The sequence below is a fragment of the Babylonia areolata genome, chromosome 18, assembly GCF_041734735.1.
Source record: "Babylonia areolata isolate BAREFJ2019XMU chromosome 18, ASM4173473v1, whole genome shotgun sequence".
NCBI classification, from domain to species: Eukaryota; Metazoa; Mollusca; class Gastropoda; order Neogastropoda; family Buccinidae; genus Babylonia; species Babylonia areolata.
Window position 1 is genome coordinate 38,734,533 of NC_134893.1, and position 17,598 is coordinate 38,752,130.

Sequence of the window (17,598 nt, forward strand, 5' to 3'; positions counted from 1 at the left end):
GTCATTGAAAGTGTGGTTGCTGTGTGTCATTGAAAGGGATGTTGCTGTGTGTTGCTATATGTTGCTTACAGGGGCATTTTGCTGTGTGTCACTGAAAGAGACATTGCTGTGCCTTGCTGAAAAAGACATTGCTGTAAGTCGCTGTGAGAAGCATAGCTGTGCGTTGTGAAAAGGGGTGTTGCTGTGTGTTACTGAAAGGGGTGTGGCTTTGCTGTGTGTCACTGAAAGGGGCGTGGGTTTGCTGTCTGTCCTGCAGATTGAGGAGTACCAGCACCTGGTTCTGGATGCGCAGCTCCAGGAGCTGCAGCAGGCGGAGGTGATCCTGGCCACCTGCTCTGCGGCCGCCACTCCCCGCATGGCTGTCGGCACCAACATCAAACAGGTCAGGCACCCCCCAGCAACAGTGTATGGCTGCCTACATGGTGGGGTTAAAACAGTCATACATGTAGGTAAAAGCCTACTCATGCATATGTGTAAATGTTAAAAGCTCACTCATGCATTAGGAAAGCGGGTGGGGTGGTGGGTATAAGACAAGACACCTTTAGTGACATGCACAATAGAAAACTGACTGACAGACTAATAACAATTTTGACCGACGTAAGACACCCACTACATGATGACATTAATAGCAGAAGGTCAGACATAAGTGGTAGGTTTAGAGCTCCACGCGCAAGAACATCTCGATACATTAATTCATTTATTCCTACAGCCATTCGCGCACACAATCAAAACATCCAATACACTAAGTGAACCCTCCCACCCCCCAAGCCCACTCGCCACAGCAACACCTGAACTTCACTAGCAGACGAGTGTATGGGAGCAGACATTATGCGTGCATGTGGGACTGAGCGGGTGAGCACGGGCAAGCAAGCATTTCTGTGTGTGTGTGATCGGAAGTGATTTTTAAATATTTTCTTATTTTACTTGGATTTCATGTATCTTAATGTTAATGTTCCAATCTTATTGGCGTGACATATGTTATGTGCATGCATACGTTGTTTGTGTGTGTGTGTGAGTGTGTGTGTGAATGAGTGTGTGTGTGTGTGTGTGTGTGTGTGTGTGTGTGTGTGTGCGTGCATTTTACTTATATATACGATTTATTCCCTTGATGTTTTTATTTATGTATTGTTGTACAATACCTTATGGTCTTAACGTGTGTGTGTGCGTGCGTGCGTCTTTGTGTGTGTGTGTGTGTGTGTGTGTGTGTGTGTGTGTGCATGTGTGTGTGTGTGGGGGTGTGTGTGCGTGCGTGCACGCATGTCATTTTTAGTAATCTTATACCCTTTTTTTGTTGGATGTTTTCATTTGTTAACATTGTTGTGCAATACCCTATTGTCTTAACATGAGTATGTGTGTGGGGGGTGGGGGTGGGGGTTAGTATATCGTCAGCTATTGGGAATTCTTATTTGACTAGTTTTAATCTCTTCTTATGTTGCGCATGATTTTATGCCAGTGTTTACAATGAGCCTGTGATTGCACAACTTAATTGAGTAAATATTAAAAGCTCACTCATGCATATAAATGAACATGGGAGTTGCAGCCCTGGAATGCAGAAGTAGAAACAGGTCGGATATTGACAGCATGGACACCATTGTCTGCAGTGTGTTGGAGGGAGGGTAACAAGGAAAAGGCACAGACACTGTCGAAGCTAAAAGTTGGTGATAGAAGTATGATTTGTGGTACAGATTTCATGTAATTTTTATTGTCATGGAAATGGGAGTAGGGGGGGACCGAAATGTAAAATGTTTTAAGCAGTATTTCTAGAAAAATGCGCTCTATAAATGCAGAGATGCCAGCTGTTACAATTTCGCTGTATTTTGTTACGCTCGATTGCAGTTTGTTCCGACAATACGCCAACATAAAAATTGTTCCGACGATTCATTTTCAACTGGATAGCATGGTCACATACTTTCTTGTCATAACATTACCCAGATGCTCAAGACCTATCGATCATGAGGTCAGGGCAGTCACTACTAACTTTGGTCTCACTCGATAATGCTCAGCTAATTGAGTGCGTGTTTACGTTGAAACAGCTTTGAGTGGACCAATCAGCTTAATCGTAACAGTTACACTGTGTGTTGCAGGTAGGCCCAAGTGTTTGAATGCCTTGTAGATAAAATGTAAGTTTGCTGATGTGGCTCAGAGTCCGAGTGTTTCTACCAAATTCAGAATGTTCCCACCAGATTTCCTGATTGTTCCTACAAACACCTGACATGCATTGGCATCTCTGCAAATGTCCATTAATGTTATTATTATGATGCTGTTTCAGATAATCATGGACAGCTGTAGTGATGATGATGACAGTGATGATGACATGTGGTTTCAGATCATCGTGGACAGCTGTGAGTCCTGCATGGAGGTGGAGAGCCTGGTGCCGGTGATCCTGAAGCCGTCAGCACAGCAGCTGGTGTTGGTCGGGGACCCCAGGCAGCTGCAGCCGGCAGTGTGCAGCCCCACCGCCCGGTCCCTGGGGCTGTGCAGGTCCCTGCTGGAGCGCTACTCGGACTCTGCCGTCAGGCTGAAGGAACAGTACCGCATGGTCAGTGGCTGTGTTCAGTGATGATGGTGATAATATTAATGATAATGGTGATGATAATGATGTTAATGTTAAACAGTACCGCATGGTCAGTGGCTGTGTTCAGTGATGATGGTGATATTAATGATAACGATGATGATAATGATGTTAATGTTAAACAGTACTGCATGGTCAGTGTCTGTGTTCAGTGATGATGGTGATAATATTAATGATAACGGTGATGATAATGACGTTAATGTTAAACAGTACCGAATGGTCAGTGGCCACGTTCAGTAATGATGGTGATAATATTAATGATAACGGTGATGATAATGATGATAATGATTTTAATGCTAAACAGTACCGCATGGTCAGTGGCTGTGTTCAGTGATGATCGTGATGATATTAATGATAACGGTGATGATAATGATGATAATGATTTTAATGCTAAACAGTACCGCATGGTCAGTGGCTGTGTTCAGTGATGATATCAGTGATAACAGTAATAATAATGATGATAATGATTTTAATATTAAACAGTACCGCATGGTCAGTGGCTGTGTTGGTTTTAATGATCTTTTAATAAATTTGTTCAACAATACGCTTGATTACAATGCAAACAAAGACAAAGAAGCATCAGCAGGCTTAAAGCTTATTCTGTGCTTACATGTTGCTGTGTTCAGTGGTGATAACGATGATATTATTGATAACAGTAATAATAATACTGATAATGATTATAATTATTTTGATGTTGATGGCAAAGAAGGAAGGCCCAGAGTTTAGCAGTCCAGTATCTGACTTCATTTGCTGCACAAAGTTTTGAAGAGACTGCCGATCTTGAATAGGCCTGTCAAGCTGCAACTAATACTAATCACCCAAGTCACAACCAGCTCAGAGACTCTCGAGACTGAAGGATACCTACTAGTACTGATGTTAATAATGATAATTTAGATGATAGTATTACTACTAATAATAATGATGAAATAATAATATTAATGCTGCTGCTGCAGTGCTTGGGGCAGTGGCGGTAGCAACAACAACGATGACAACTATGACAACATTTCTGTAGAGCACAATCTTGATATTTGCAACTGAATGTGATGTGCTTTCTCCACTCACACACTGCATGCACTACTCATTAACACCACACACACACATTTAAAAACATCTGCACACAGACACACACACACACACACACACACACACACAGAGCCTATAACATAGCTAGGTAAGTGCTTGACAAAATGAATGTCTTTAGACTGATTCTGAATTCACAAAGAGTTGGAAGTGTTACGCAGACAAAATACCATACTCCCCAAGCGTCTTCATTTTACTTTTTGGTTATGATGTTCATGTTGATTACATTACCATTTACTTAGATTCTAAGAACCTTTTCTAAAGATAGGGGATGGGGGAGGTGGGGGGGGGGGGGGGTATATAAATAAATGGTTACATCACACCATGAAATATGAACTGGTAACATATGTTCTGGCTGTATGTAAAAATGTGTGAAAATATGTGAAAAAAATTTGTTTTATTGTTTTTTCATTTCATCTCATTTATTTTTCTTGTGTGTGTTAAAGCATTTAGGCATCAGCGAGGTGTCCTCGTTGAGTTTCTACAACGGCCAGTTGAGGGTGATGACCAGGGCCCAACAAGGGCCTGCGGAACTGGATGTGTGGCCCAGCTCTCAGGCTCAGCCACTTGCATTCTGCCACGTAGAGGGCCTGGAGGAGACAGTGCCCACACTGACTGAAAACGGAGTGAAAGAGTCGTTCAGCAATGAAAAGGAGGCGGATGCGGTGGTAGGCTTTTTTTTTTTCCTTTTCTTTTCTTTTCTCTTTTTTTGATACCTCAGTTTCATGTAATATCACAGAGCACACATTTTCACTCTTTTCTCTCCTTCCCACCCCCGCTTTTTTTTTAGTGCTTCATATATGCCTTTTTGACATTTTGACACATGGCAGGCTGTTATCCTGGGTGGGAATATTTGGATAGGGAGAGGTGGTGTTTTTTTTTGGCCTGTGGCTGGCTCTTAATCAGAGCTGAGAATGGAATAGAATATGTCTTTATTACCAAGTGTACCGGGGTCACAAGGAATATTGGGGAGGATAGTACATAACAAGGTACGAACATAAATCAAAAATCATACACAAATACAGATACAGTAAAAAGTAGGTTACATACAAGTGCATATCAATATAAAAACTTGTGCATACTCACACATGCACGCACTGCACACATACACACACATGCGCGCACACACACACACACTCATGTTTGAACAGAAGCCGCATATTACATGTGCCATGCTGTCAGATTGGAAGACTGGGACCACTTAGTTGAGGGTCATCCACTTTACGGATGCTTCTTTGGGAGTGCTGCTCAAATTTCCTGACCAACACTGCTGATGTTTGCAGTTCTTAACTTGGATGATGCTTGGACATATTGTGAGAGTACAGCCTTTTCGTACAGTCCCAAACCTAAATGGACTGCCCATTGCAGCAACTTTATCACCCCCATCATTATTCATCATCATCGAAATATAGAAAACATAATGTCCTTAAGTCTGGGGCATATACACATGCATGCATGCACTGTTTTTTAATTCGGTGTCCGGTTGTCTGTGTGTGTGTGTGTGTGTGTCCATGGTAAACTTTAACATTGACATTTTCTCTGCAAATACTTTGTCAGTTGACACCAAATTAGGCATAAAAATAGGAAAAATTCAGTTCTTTCCAGTCATCTTGTTTGGGCACAAAAAAAAATGAAGCCTAATTATATGCAAACTGCATTTACTGTTTATATTTTTTGTATTCTCTAAACTTGGCACTTTGATCTGATATTCTGACCCAACAACAAGAGCAGTCATTATTATCATTTTTTGTTCAAACAGGAACTTCTTTTGCTAAGCATGGAAGTTTTATTATTTTGCAAACGCTTTGGTGCAGATAGTACAAAAGGGAAATTACTCTGTAATTAATGCTAGGGGACTTAATTTGCTTTAAACTGATCTTTCTCATCACATTACATTTTGAAATTACACTCAGTACATAAAAAGCTTGGATTTTTTTTAAGTGTATCACAAGTGAGTCTTGAAGGCCTTGCCTCTCTTGGGTTTTTTTGGTGTTTTTTTTCTATTTTGCTGCTCCATCCTCTTCGCAGTTTCGATAGCATTACCCTTACAGCACTGATCCTAAACCTCCCTCCCGTTCACAACCATACCATAGCACATTAGTATTTTATTGCAGAATCTATTTTGGGCAGGCAGCATGTTCATGTCTGACAACATATAATCAGCCACATTTGGACTTGTTTATCTTGTGATGTTTGATATCTATGATCAGTATTGGGTTCTGCAGGGTTAAAGCTTCTAAGTCTTTTGTTTTAGTGTTTAAATGATTGTTTGATTTTTTTTTACATCCTACAGCACAGTTGAGCATGCTTTGCATAAAAAGGCACAGTGTGAAATGAATTATTATTATTATTATCATTATTATTATGATTTCATTTGATTTTTAATTTTTTTTAGTATTATTGTTGTTGTTGTTATTTAGTATAGTATGTAATGAACAGAGGTGAAACTCAATTGAACCAGCACTATTGGATATACATATAATTGTTATTATTATCATTACTATTATTACTATAATTATTTAGTATTGTCAGTGATGAACAGAAGTGAACCTGAACTATTTGATACCCCACCTTCGACCCTTCTTCCCACCCCCTATCCCCCTCCTTCAACGGTCACTTTTCAGGCGAGCATTGTGGAAGGGCTCCTGGTGCAGAGCCGTGTAGGTGAGGGGAGTGTGGTGGTGGTCAGTCAGTACCTGGCCCACTCTCACCTGATACAGCAGTACCTGTCCAACCGCAACATCAAGGCTGTGGACGTTCGTTCTGTCAGCCATTGTCAGGGTAATGGCAGTTGTGTTTTTTTTGTGTGTGTGTGCTTTGTGAGGACATTAAAGCGATTTGATTGAGTGAGTGAGTGATGTGATTTGTTGGACTGATTGATTGATTGATAGTAAAGGGCTTTTATAAACAGCTTTATTACCTTAACACAATTTGCTTTGCAAAATGATGCCTTCCACATTATTTCAGCAGGCAACTACCCCTACCCATTTGCTCAATCATTTAAAAAAAAAAAATTCATAATACAGTTTTCTGGGCTATTTTTATGTGTCATTTTATCAGATGCTCAAGTTAACATCATCAAAATGATTTTATCACTTCTGTAAATCGCTGAACTTGTAAAGAGGGGAGTGAGATTATTTAGTTCCATAACTGGTAAATGTTTTTGTTTTCTGTGTTCTTTTGAAAGGGGAAATCAGAGGGTGCATAAAAGTTCTGCAAAGGAGCTGGATAGTCTCAGCATCCCAGGAAGACCTTTTTTCCTCATTTATTTCTGTTTGTTTTGTTTTTTTTCTTCTATCATCATACCACCCCAATCCCCATCCACTTCCCACCCAATTTCTGATGTCTTTTCTTTCTTTCTTCCTTTCTTATTCTCTTTAATTTTTCTTTTTCTCTCCTTTTTTCTCATTTTTAAAAATCTGTCTTCTTCCCATCGGCAACTGATAATGTTTTTTGTTTTTGTTTTGGTGAATCACCTTTGACCATGACTGCCTATTTATGGTTGCAGGTTGTGATTTTGACTACGTGGTGCTGTCCACCTGTCGCTCACTGCCCCGCTGTGAGGTGGAGAGACGTCCCAGTGAGGAGTGGCTGCAGCGTCACTTGGGTCCCCTGGCTGACATGCATCAGATCAATGTGGCCCTCACTCGGGCCAGAAAGGGATTGATTATCACGGGTATGTTTCTCCCAAATCAATGCGGCCCTCATTCGGGCCAGAAAGGGATTGATTATCACAGGTAGGTGGCCAGAAAGGGATTGATTATCACAGGTAAGTTTCTCCCAAATCAATGTGGCCCTCACTCAGGCCAGAAAGGGATTGATTATCACAGGTAAGTTTCTCCCAAATCAATGTGGCCCTCACTCAGGCCAGAAAGGCATTGATTATCACAGGTAGGTGGCCAGAAAGGGATTGATTATCACAGGTAAGTTTCTCCCAAATCAATGCGGCCCTCACTCAGGCCAGAAAGGGATTGATTATCACAGGTAAGTTTCTCCCAAATCAATGTGGCTCTCACTTGGGCCAGAAAGGCATTGATTATCACAGGTAAGTTTCTCCCAAATCAATGTGGCCCTCACTCAGGCCAGAAAGGGATTGATTATCACAGGGCCAGAAAGGGATTGATTATCACAGGTAAGTTTCTCCCAAATCAATGCGGCCCTCACTCGGGCCAGAAAGGGATTGATTATCACAGGAAGTTTCTCCCAAATCAATTCGGCCCTAACTCAGGCCAGAAAGGCATTGATTATCACAGGTAAGTTTCTCCCAAATGAATGCGGCCCTCACTCGGGCCAGAAAGGGATTGATTATCACAGGTAAGTTTCTCCCAAATCAGTGCGGCCCTCACTCGGTCCAGAAAGGGATTGATTATCACAGGTAAGTTTCTCCCAAATCAATGTGGCCCTCACTCAGGCCAGAAAGGCATTGATTATCACAGGTAGGTGGCCAGAAAGGGATTGATTATCACAGGTAAGTTTCTCCCAAATCAATGTGGCCCTCACTCGGGCCAGAAAGGCATTGATTATCACAGGTAAGTTTCTCCCAAATCAATGTGGCCCTCACTCGGGCCAGAAAGGCATTGATTATCACAGGTAAGTTTCTCCTAAATCTATGCGGCCCTCACTTGGGCCAGAAAGGCATTGATTATCACAGGTAAGTTTCTCCCAAATCAATGTGGCCCTCACTTGGGCCAGAAAGGCATTGATTATCACAGGTAAGTTTCTCCCAAATCAATGTGGCCTTCACTCGGGCCAGAAAGGGATTGATTATCACAGGCAGGTTTCTTCTGATTGCCCATTTCGGATTGATTATCACAGGTAAGTATTGTCTAATTGCCCAAATAGGATTGATCATCACAGGTAATTTTCATCTAATCGCCCAAATTGGATTGATTATCACAGGTAAGTTTTGTCTTATTGCCCAAATCAATGTGGCCTTCACTAGGGCCAGAAAAGAATTATCACATGTAAGTTTCTTGAAAGGATTGATTATCACAGGTAAGTTTCTTCCAATTGCCCAAATCAGTGTAGCCCACACTGAGGTCAGAAAAGGATTGATTATCACATGTACGTTTCTTGAAAGGATTGATCATCACAGGTAAGTTTCTTCCAATTTCCCAAATCAATGTGGCCTTCACTTGGGCCAGAAAAGGATTGATTATCACAGGTAAGTTTCGTCTAATTGCCCAAATCAATGTGACACTCACTCAGGCCAGAAAAGGATTGATTATCACAGGTAAGTTTCATCTAATTGCCCAAACAAGTGAGTTAGTATTGTGCCCTGTTATAAGCTTCAGTTCCAGATTCTCAGGATGATGTCCTGTCATTGCATGCAGAATTCATAAAAGAATTGCCATACCCAGAGTGTCTGTGCCTTCATCTAAAGTAGTTGAAAAAGGCATACAAGAGGGGGAGGGGGGGCGGTAAATGAAGAAGAATGCATCTGGATTGAGGTTCAGAACTTTAAAGATGCTGGTAGCGTTTGTCATTAATGAGGTGTTTAAACATTTAAAAAAATCTTTAAAAAAAAAAGATTGTTCCTTGGATGTATAATGTACTTTAACTGTTTCAATTTTTTTTATCAGAGAAGTATACATAATGTTAAATGTATTTGAGCATTAAAAGATTTTAGTGCTGAAGTAAGTTTGGCCAGATTGTCAGTGTAAATTGTTCATGGCTGTGGAGGCCAGATTGTCAGTATAAGTTGTTTCTGGCTGTGCAGGCCATGTCAGTGTGAGTTATTTCTGGCTGGTCAGGCCATGTCAGTGTGAGTTGTTCATGGCTGTGCAGGCCTTGTCAGTGTGAGTTATTTCTGGCTGGTCAGGCCATGTCAGTGTGAGTTGTTCATAGCTGTGCAGGCCATGTCAGTGTGAGTTGTTCATGGCCGTGCAGGCCATGTCAGTGTGAGTTGTTCATGGCCGTGCAGGCCATGTCAGTGTGAGTTGTTCATGGCTGTGCAGGCCATGTCAGTGTGAGTTGTTCATGGCTGTGCAGGCCATGACAGTGTGAGTTGTTCATTGCTGTGCAGGCCATGTCAGTGTGAGTTGTTCATGGCCGTGCAGGCCATGTCAGTGTGAGTTGTTCATGGCCGTGCAGGCCATGTCAGTGTGAGTTGTTCATTGCTGTGCAGGCCATGTCTGTGTGAGTTGTTCATGGCTGTGCAGGCCATGTCCGTGTGAGTTGTTCATTGCTGTGCAGGCCATGTCAGTGTGAGTTGTTCATGGCTGTGCAGGCCATGTCAGTGTGAGTTGTTCATTGCTGTGCAGGCAACAAGCACCTGCTGGAGAGCCACAGCACGTGGAGCAATCTTCTGGAGCATTTCCGCAAACACAAGGCTCTGGTGGACGTGGACCACTTCATCCACACCCTCTCCCTGTGATGGCAACATGGTGCTGATGAAGGGGAACTTAACTGCCAAGGAGTTCTTCACCCTGTACACACACAGTGCCCTCCCCTTGATCTGTTTAAATCTGATCCTGTCAGGCTGGCTGTAGAGGATTCATGTATATCTTGACGGTGTGTCAAAAATGTATTCCTGTCCTTTTCGAATGGCATGTGTGCCGAAGTTCTGGAATAGCCACATTTGTTACGGAAAAATGTGAAATTTCATGTCTGTTATGAAAGTTATGGTGTGTGACAGAAAATAGGAAACAAATGGGGGTACCTTTTCTTTCCCATGGGTAGAGCAACCTGACGGTGGATTGGATATTATATCTTGAAAAAGTGTGCGCATGCTCAGAAGTCCTAGACTGGCTACGGAAGAGCTGAAGTTCAGATATAACATGCGTAGCTGAAAAAATGGCCAGCTGTCACATGTGATCATGTGAGACTGATAAAGATGGAGAGTGAACCTTAATATAAAAATATAATGATTAAAAAAAATGTTCAAAATCAACATGACCTCCCTTCAGGAAAGAAAAAAGTGAATGGTGGTCGTGTATGCAACATGGACAGAAAAAAACATCACATTCATAAGAATATTGTGCAGTTCTGAAAAATGTTGAAATTTTCATTTTTTTCCAGATTTTCACATCGTTTGTTCCTGATAGTAAAGATTTTGGTTCAGTAAAGATTTTGGTTCAGGCATGTTTGCAGTAGTTAAAGAGGTCCATTTGAATTCTGTTCTTGTGAAGGTTCCCGAGTGTCGGTTCACCCTGGTCATGTCTGGCATCATTTAAGTGCTGGCCTCAGAGAGGTGCCTGCAGGCCATTCTGTCCTTTTCCCTTTTCCCAAAAGAAACCTGGTGCCTGCACTGCTCACTTTGTTGAGCACCAAGCTTGCATTCCAAAGGTTGTGAGTTTGATTCATGGGCGCCCAGATGATTGGCATTTTCGCAGCCCATATTAACACGGCGCCATTTTGGTGGTGGTGGTGGTGGTGGTGTGCTGGGTAAGTCCCTCTTACCTGATTGTTCTGGGATGGTTATTCCCCTTGACTCAGTCACCTCAGGCGATTGCTGACATTTAAGCTGAATGTAACTAACCTACCCACCAACAGAATCCACATACAGTTATTATGCCAGTAAAGATCCCTATGAATGGTTGCTTCCACATCCTGTCACTTTAAAATCCTGTGGGAACAGCTCTTCAGAATCATACTGCTGTGAAGATCCATCTGGATCATATTGCTAGAATTTTGTCTCCGATGGAGATCTCTTCAGACAAGGCCCTCCCATCCCTGTGAGTATTTACTGACATCCCATCCCTGTGAGTATTTACTGACATCCCATCCCAGTGAGTATTTTCAAAGGTCATGTCTTTCAGAGCTGTCATGAAAATGTGTTTGGATCAGTTCAGTTTCTCTCTCTGTCATGGTCTTCACTGATCACTTTTTCAGCCCATGACACTATCAAGATCCATTTTTTGTCTTTTGTTCTACTTTTTTAGTGAAAATTTTTTTTTTTCAAAATCCAGTTACTGTCCAGATTCATTATAACAATGTACCGGTGAATGTTTTGTTTTGAGGTTGTTACCAGTCATTTTGGGATGAGGAGATGCTGCTTTGAGGATCGCTTTTTTGATGCCTTAGTTCAGTGTCAAGATCCCAGAAGATCCTTTTTGCACACGCCTTTCCACTGAAGTTTGTGGGGTTGTTTGTGATAGCTTATCTCACTAGACCCCTGTCAACACATTATCAACATTTGATGCAAATACTGAAAACACATTTAAACTAATTGGACTAATTGGACTAATTTTGAATCTTTGAGCATGGTTGTTGCACTGTGAGTTCTAGACTGGTTTATCAGTGTCTTTAAAAGAAGGACACATATAAGTTTGATCTCTCTGTACATTTATAAAATAGAATTTAAAAAAGAAGGTGGAAAAACACACCAAGTGCATGTTTTGGCAGCTCTAGTCTCAGAACAGCACATCCAGCCAACTGGTATTGTGATGTTGGTTGGTGGTTGGTGGCTGTTGGTAAGAATGGTGACTGTGAGCATGATACTGTTCACAACAGTGTCCAGTCCCCAGAGTGTTCATCAGCAGTCCTGAAACCCGACCGTGAGGTTGGTTCTAGCAAATCTTTTTCACAGTCTCCAGGCAAAGGGTTAGGATCCCCCATGCAGCCGTATATGTGGTCTCCACTCCAGTGAAAAATCAGACATGTAGTATGGTCATGAAGGAAAAGGAAGTATGTTAGAAGATGAGGACTGGTATGAAGCTGGTGATACACAGGACAACATAGATACCGTTACCTGTTCTGGTGTTGATCTACCTGTCCACTCGTATAAGGTGAGTTGATGGATTTGAGGGGTAGATACAGCACCCAGACATGTATAGTGAAACATTTATTCAGTTATTTGCATGGTGTAATGGTGGTGGTAGTGACTGCTTTTGTTGCTTTTTTTTAATATGTGTTTTGTGGTAGCATTATTTTCACCTTTTTGTGTTTTTGTAGAATTTGATTTTCAAGTTGCTAGCTTTTTGTGTTTTGATATAGGATTCAGTGTTGCAGTGTTTACTTCATTTCTCTCCACCTCCCCACCATCCTCCCACCTCTCTGTCTGTCTGTGTCTTGTTCTCTCTCTCTCTCTCTCTCAGGTTGGCTGAATGCTGTGTGGCAGGTGCCTTCTACTCTTGTCTGTTCAGTACATCTGTGATTTTGATCAGCATTCACATGCTTTGTTTTGCTAACTCGGCTTGTACAAAGCTTTGTCCATATCTGTGTTTCAGAGCTTAATCAGGGTCCAGTGTTTTGATTATCATGAGTAATGTGAAGAATATGTTGGCTTGATGAACATTCCATCTCTGGTATTTTCAGAAGTTTGGCATGTTCTCAGCAGTTACTGTTAACCAGCTGGGCAGTTAACTGTTTGGTCTGTTAAATAGGTTTTGTCCTGTTTTATTTGTGTTTGGTTTCTGCTCAAGTTCATTGCCAGGGTGTTCCATGATTATACTTGCCACAGTTTTATTTGGCCTCTTGATACAATCAGTACTTAAGCATGTCAAAATTACATGGTTTGTTTTCTTTTTGTGTATACATGGTTTGTTTTCTTTTTGTGTATTTGTTTTGTTTTGTTTTGCACAATAACAGAATTTTGTTTTCTTAGTGTTTTGTTACATTGTTAAATCTGTTGATTTTGAAATTCAGAATTTGCTTTGTTGAAAAGTTGTGTCTATACATTTAGTCCGGATGTTACTTGGGATGATAGGTTGAATCCTTATCATGTTCCAAATGCATGTTCATTTTGAATAGCAGAGATAACTTTGAAATATAATTGGTTGTTGTGGTGTTGCTTTGATTGATTTGAAATATTTACTTAAACAGGTGTATATCATAGAAGAGTTACCTTTTTAGATGCAAAAAATGACATGATGAAAATGATTCCTTGTAATTATCAATAGATATTTTGACAGCTATGATTTAATGAGTATTTAGTGTTTTTGCCATATTGTTCTGTTCCTGCATGACTTACATTTACTGTGATTATATGATGCTGTTGGTAACATATCTGTGTAAAATAGCTGATATCTGGAAAGTTTTGCTGTTTCACTTTTGAGAAATGCATGCTGTTTAATTTGCCTTATGGCACAGCCATTTCAAGAAACAGACAAGAAAATGTTACTCTGTATTGGACACAGGCATTGACACATGGAAATGAATTTTGGAAAGCTAGGCATGACTTCTGTTACACGGTTATGTGTGCTACAGTCATTCTGCCACAGGTGCTTGTGATGTTTTTGTTGATGGTGTTTACATGATGGGTTGTTTGTTTTTTTTGTTTTTTCTAATTAAAAATGAATATGAAAAAAAGAATGATGAAATATTGTGTTTCTTTAACAAAAAAAGGGAAACATATTCTGAGTTGTAGTTTGAATATGTTACAAAATATGATGTTTGATTGTGGTTTTTGTTCAGTTGCCATTTGCAGAAGACATTTGTGATAACCAAAATTTTTCGTTTTGGAAGATTTTGTTTCAGTGTTGCCATAACTTGTGTTTGCCATTTTGTTTCATCGCTTTTCAAAATCACAGTTCTGAATGGGCCAGATTGAGAAAACTGGGCAGCCAGTGGTGCCTAACTCTTGCTTGTTTGGCTGGCAATGATGTGAAGGTGGTGTTGTATGAAAATTCAAGTGCTGATAAACAACTGTTGGTCTGATTTTGATATCTTCTCAAGAATGATAATGGTGAGATGATTTTTACAGTGTTTTGTCAGTTTGTGATTTGATAAATTATTTGATAACAGCAATAATCATGATCAGATCGTGTAAACAGTGTTTTATTAGAATACAGAATAAGATTCGGTAAATGTTACAATAACATTAGCAGTAATTTTGAAGAGATTATGTTGCATTAACAATAAGCATGATGAGATGATGTGAACAGTGGTCAGATTATGGTTTGGTAATGATAATAATTGGGAAAATCGAGAGGTAAACAATGTGAGGTCCAGTTGAATTATAAGAAAAATAATGATAATGATAATAATGGTGAGTTGCTGTAAACAGTGTGATGATAATGATAATAATGATAATTATGATGATGATAATAATAATGGTGAGCTGATGTAAACAGTGTTTGGTTGAATTATGATTTGACAATGATAAGAACTGTAAAAATGAAACTTGTAAAAGAAAGGTAAAAAGAAAGAATATGATTCAGATTGGTCTTATTTGATTAAATCAGGTGTGGAATTTTTAACACCATAATTCATAGGTCTTTTTTTGTTTGTTTGTTTTTAAATATATTATGGAATGTTATCTTATTATGATATGACCTCTTTTTTTCTCTCACAAGCTGTCCTTATATCAGGGGTTGCCTGCCAAAACTGACTTTTGGTCAAATTTTTCATAAATGTCAGCAAAACTAAAAAAAATAACTGTTAGCAGAATGTGGACATTCAAAGCACAAGCTCATGCTGATGGACGCATGCACACACACACACACACACAGAGGTTTTATTTTTGTTGTTTTTTATTGTTTCTTTTTTTTAAATTTTATAAGAAACCTATTACATATTGACAAGACCTTATTATTGTTTGAAAGAAAACATATTGATACATTGTATTGAAAGTTAATAACAGCAAGGTGGAAACCTGTAAACTGCTGCACTGTGAGATTATGAAGTAGAACCTGAAAAATCTAGATCTGTTCTCGTCATAGCTGACATAAAATAGTGTCTGTCACATGAAGTCTTTCCTAGACCTATAAGATCATGAAGTTGAAGCAGTAAAATCTGTATCTCTGCATGTGATAGCAAACAAAAAATAGTGTGCCTTCACGTGAAGTTTTTTCCTGAACTGTAAAATTGTTAAGTAGAACCTGAAAAATATATATCTCTGCACATTATAGCAGACGTAAAATGGTGTCTGTGTTGCATAAAGTCTTTCCTAGACTTGTAAGATTGTTATACAGAAACCGGTGAAATCTTATTTGTTTCACAATGTGCCAAACATGAAATGGTGTCCATTACACAAAGGCTTTGCTTGACCAGTAATATTGTGAAGCAGAACCTGTAAAATGCATGTTGTATCACATTGTGCCAGACATACACTGGTATGGTTCCCAGACCAGCAACAAGTGGGAACATGTTGTGAAAGCTGTATCATGTCGTGCCATAATGTTGGGACCACAACACAGAAAGAGAGATTTGGAAAGTGTTTAGGAATGTGCATCTTTCTTTTTCCTTCTTCTTCTTCTGTTTCCTGCCTGCTTTCTTTCCCTTTCTGTCTTTCATATTTTTTACCGTCTGTGTGTGTTGTTTGTTTTTTTTCTTTTTCTTTTTTCTTTTTTTCTTTTTATTTTATTATATTAAAATATATATATATAGATACAATCTTCACATACGTCTTTGATTTCAAAGTCATAACCAACATTTTTTTTCAGCTACTTTATTATTTTGTGCTGGATGAGTACGACGAGATACCCAAACTAAACTCTGAACCATGTGTTTTTTCCCCATCAGTTGTGGGAGATATTTTCTATACTTCTCTCCATTAACCGAATGATCAGAGTAATTAAAGGAAAGGATTGGGGGTAATAGAAAACAAATCTAACATCAGCTTCCGCTGACCAAAAAAGAAAAAGTGTTGGCTAAGAGTTGTCTCTACTGTTTAGAGATGAAAAGGTGAATATTCTGTGAAATATTCTGAAGTTTAAGATCAAGCTGTCTTGTGAAAGAGAGATCCTATTTCCTTTTCTTCAGAGGCTTTCTTTGCGGTGACTGTATTGTGAAGCTTAAAGGAAGATAAATTTGAAAGTTTGCTGTACAAAGTATGTACTATTCTGTCTTATACTTAATGTTTCCGTTCTCTATTTCCCCATCCCAACCACTTTCCTTTTTTTCTCTTTTTTTTTCCATTTATTAAAGCTTGACAGTATTGATTTGCTTTTGACAACTGAGTTTTTCCTATATTTGTTGAAGTGTATAAAATAAAGATATTTGGCTTGCTCTATCTGTTGTTTCTGGTCAGAGAGAGAGAGAGATGGGGGAGACTGTGGGGTGGGGGTCTTGGTGATATACCCAGATTTGTTGAGTTTTTAATGAATTCATTGTCTGTGTGTTTTTTGAAAATAATTGACTGCAGTTCAAATGTCTTTAGGTGCTCAACAGCATGCCCTCTCACCTGAACATACTGTCAAGCTATGATTTGTTGGAAATGTTGAAAGCAATTGCAAATTAAGTGATTAATGTGCGTGAGGGATTAATACAGAACACATACTCAAACTTGTGCATGGGCTTTCCCAAATGCGCTTATACATGTGCTCACACACACATCACACACTCTCTCTCTCTCTCTCTCTCTCTCTCTCACACACACACACACACTCACACACACACACACTCACACACACACACACAATAAACATCACTGCAGTATTACAAACTCTACTTTTAGATGTGTTTGTATAAATCTTACTGCTGAAACATAAACAACTGTCAGGGTTTTATTCACAGTTGTTTGCTAGTGTATGCAAATGATTGTAATCACAAGCTCAATAAAGACAATAGATATGCTCACTAATGCTTTCTCTGAAGTGGTGTGTGTTCCAGTACTAAAATGTATCAGATGTTATTGTCTGTCTTTTTCTCCTTTCAAAGAACAAACATTGAAATCACTGGTATCACTTTTGATTCATGTGTGATTAGCACATTATTGAGAAAAACGTCCTGTATATGTATATGTGTGTGGTTGTTTTGCTCTTCACACACACACACACACACACACACACACACAGACAAAAGAAACAGAGTTGACACATGTGAGCCAAAACAATAGGAATGTCTGTCTCTTTCTCTGTCTTGCCCTGTTCTTTACCCCTACAGTTTACTTTACAACAAATGACGTTAATATGCTACACTTCATCATCTTATGGAATCGGATCCCACAGTTTTTGAATAGAGCTCAAGCTTCAATGGTTCAACTGGAATTGAAAAGGCAGTTGATCGGATCTGTGTATATGTCAACTGAGATGGTGTAAAATGTGCTGAAAATAAATCAGCAT

General features: G+C 39.7%; 1 protein-coding gene across 4 annotated transcripts in view; it reads left to right on the top strand.

The window, feature by feature from the left end:
- Positions 1-16,545, top strand: part of LOC143292745 (3'-5' exoribonuclease HELZ2-like) — a 99,542-nt gene extending 82,997 nt beyond the window's left edge. For all 4 annotated transcript variants that reach the window (XM_076603285.1, XM_076603288.1, XM_076603287.1 and 1 more), the window contains 6 exons: positions 257-382; positions 2,327-2,539; positions 4,099-4,320; positions 6,277-6,433; positions 7,161-7,328; positions 9,916-16,545. In XM_076603285.1, coding sequence (XP_076459400.1) covers positions 257-382; positions 2,327-2,539; positions 4,099-4,320; positions 6,277-6,433; positions 7,161-7,328; positions 9,916-10,028 — 999 coding nt within the window. In that variant the 3' untranslated portion in view covers positions 10,029-16,545. The remainder of the gene's footprint in view (positions 1-256; positions 383-2,326; positions 2,540-4,098; positions 4,321-6,276; positions 6,434-7,160; positions 7,329-9,915) is intronic.
- The last annotated feature ends 1,053 nt before the right edge of the window (positions 16,546-17,598 follow it).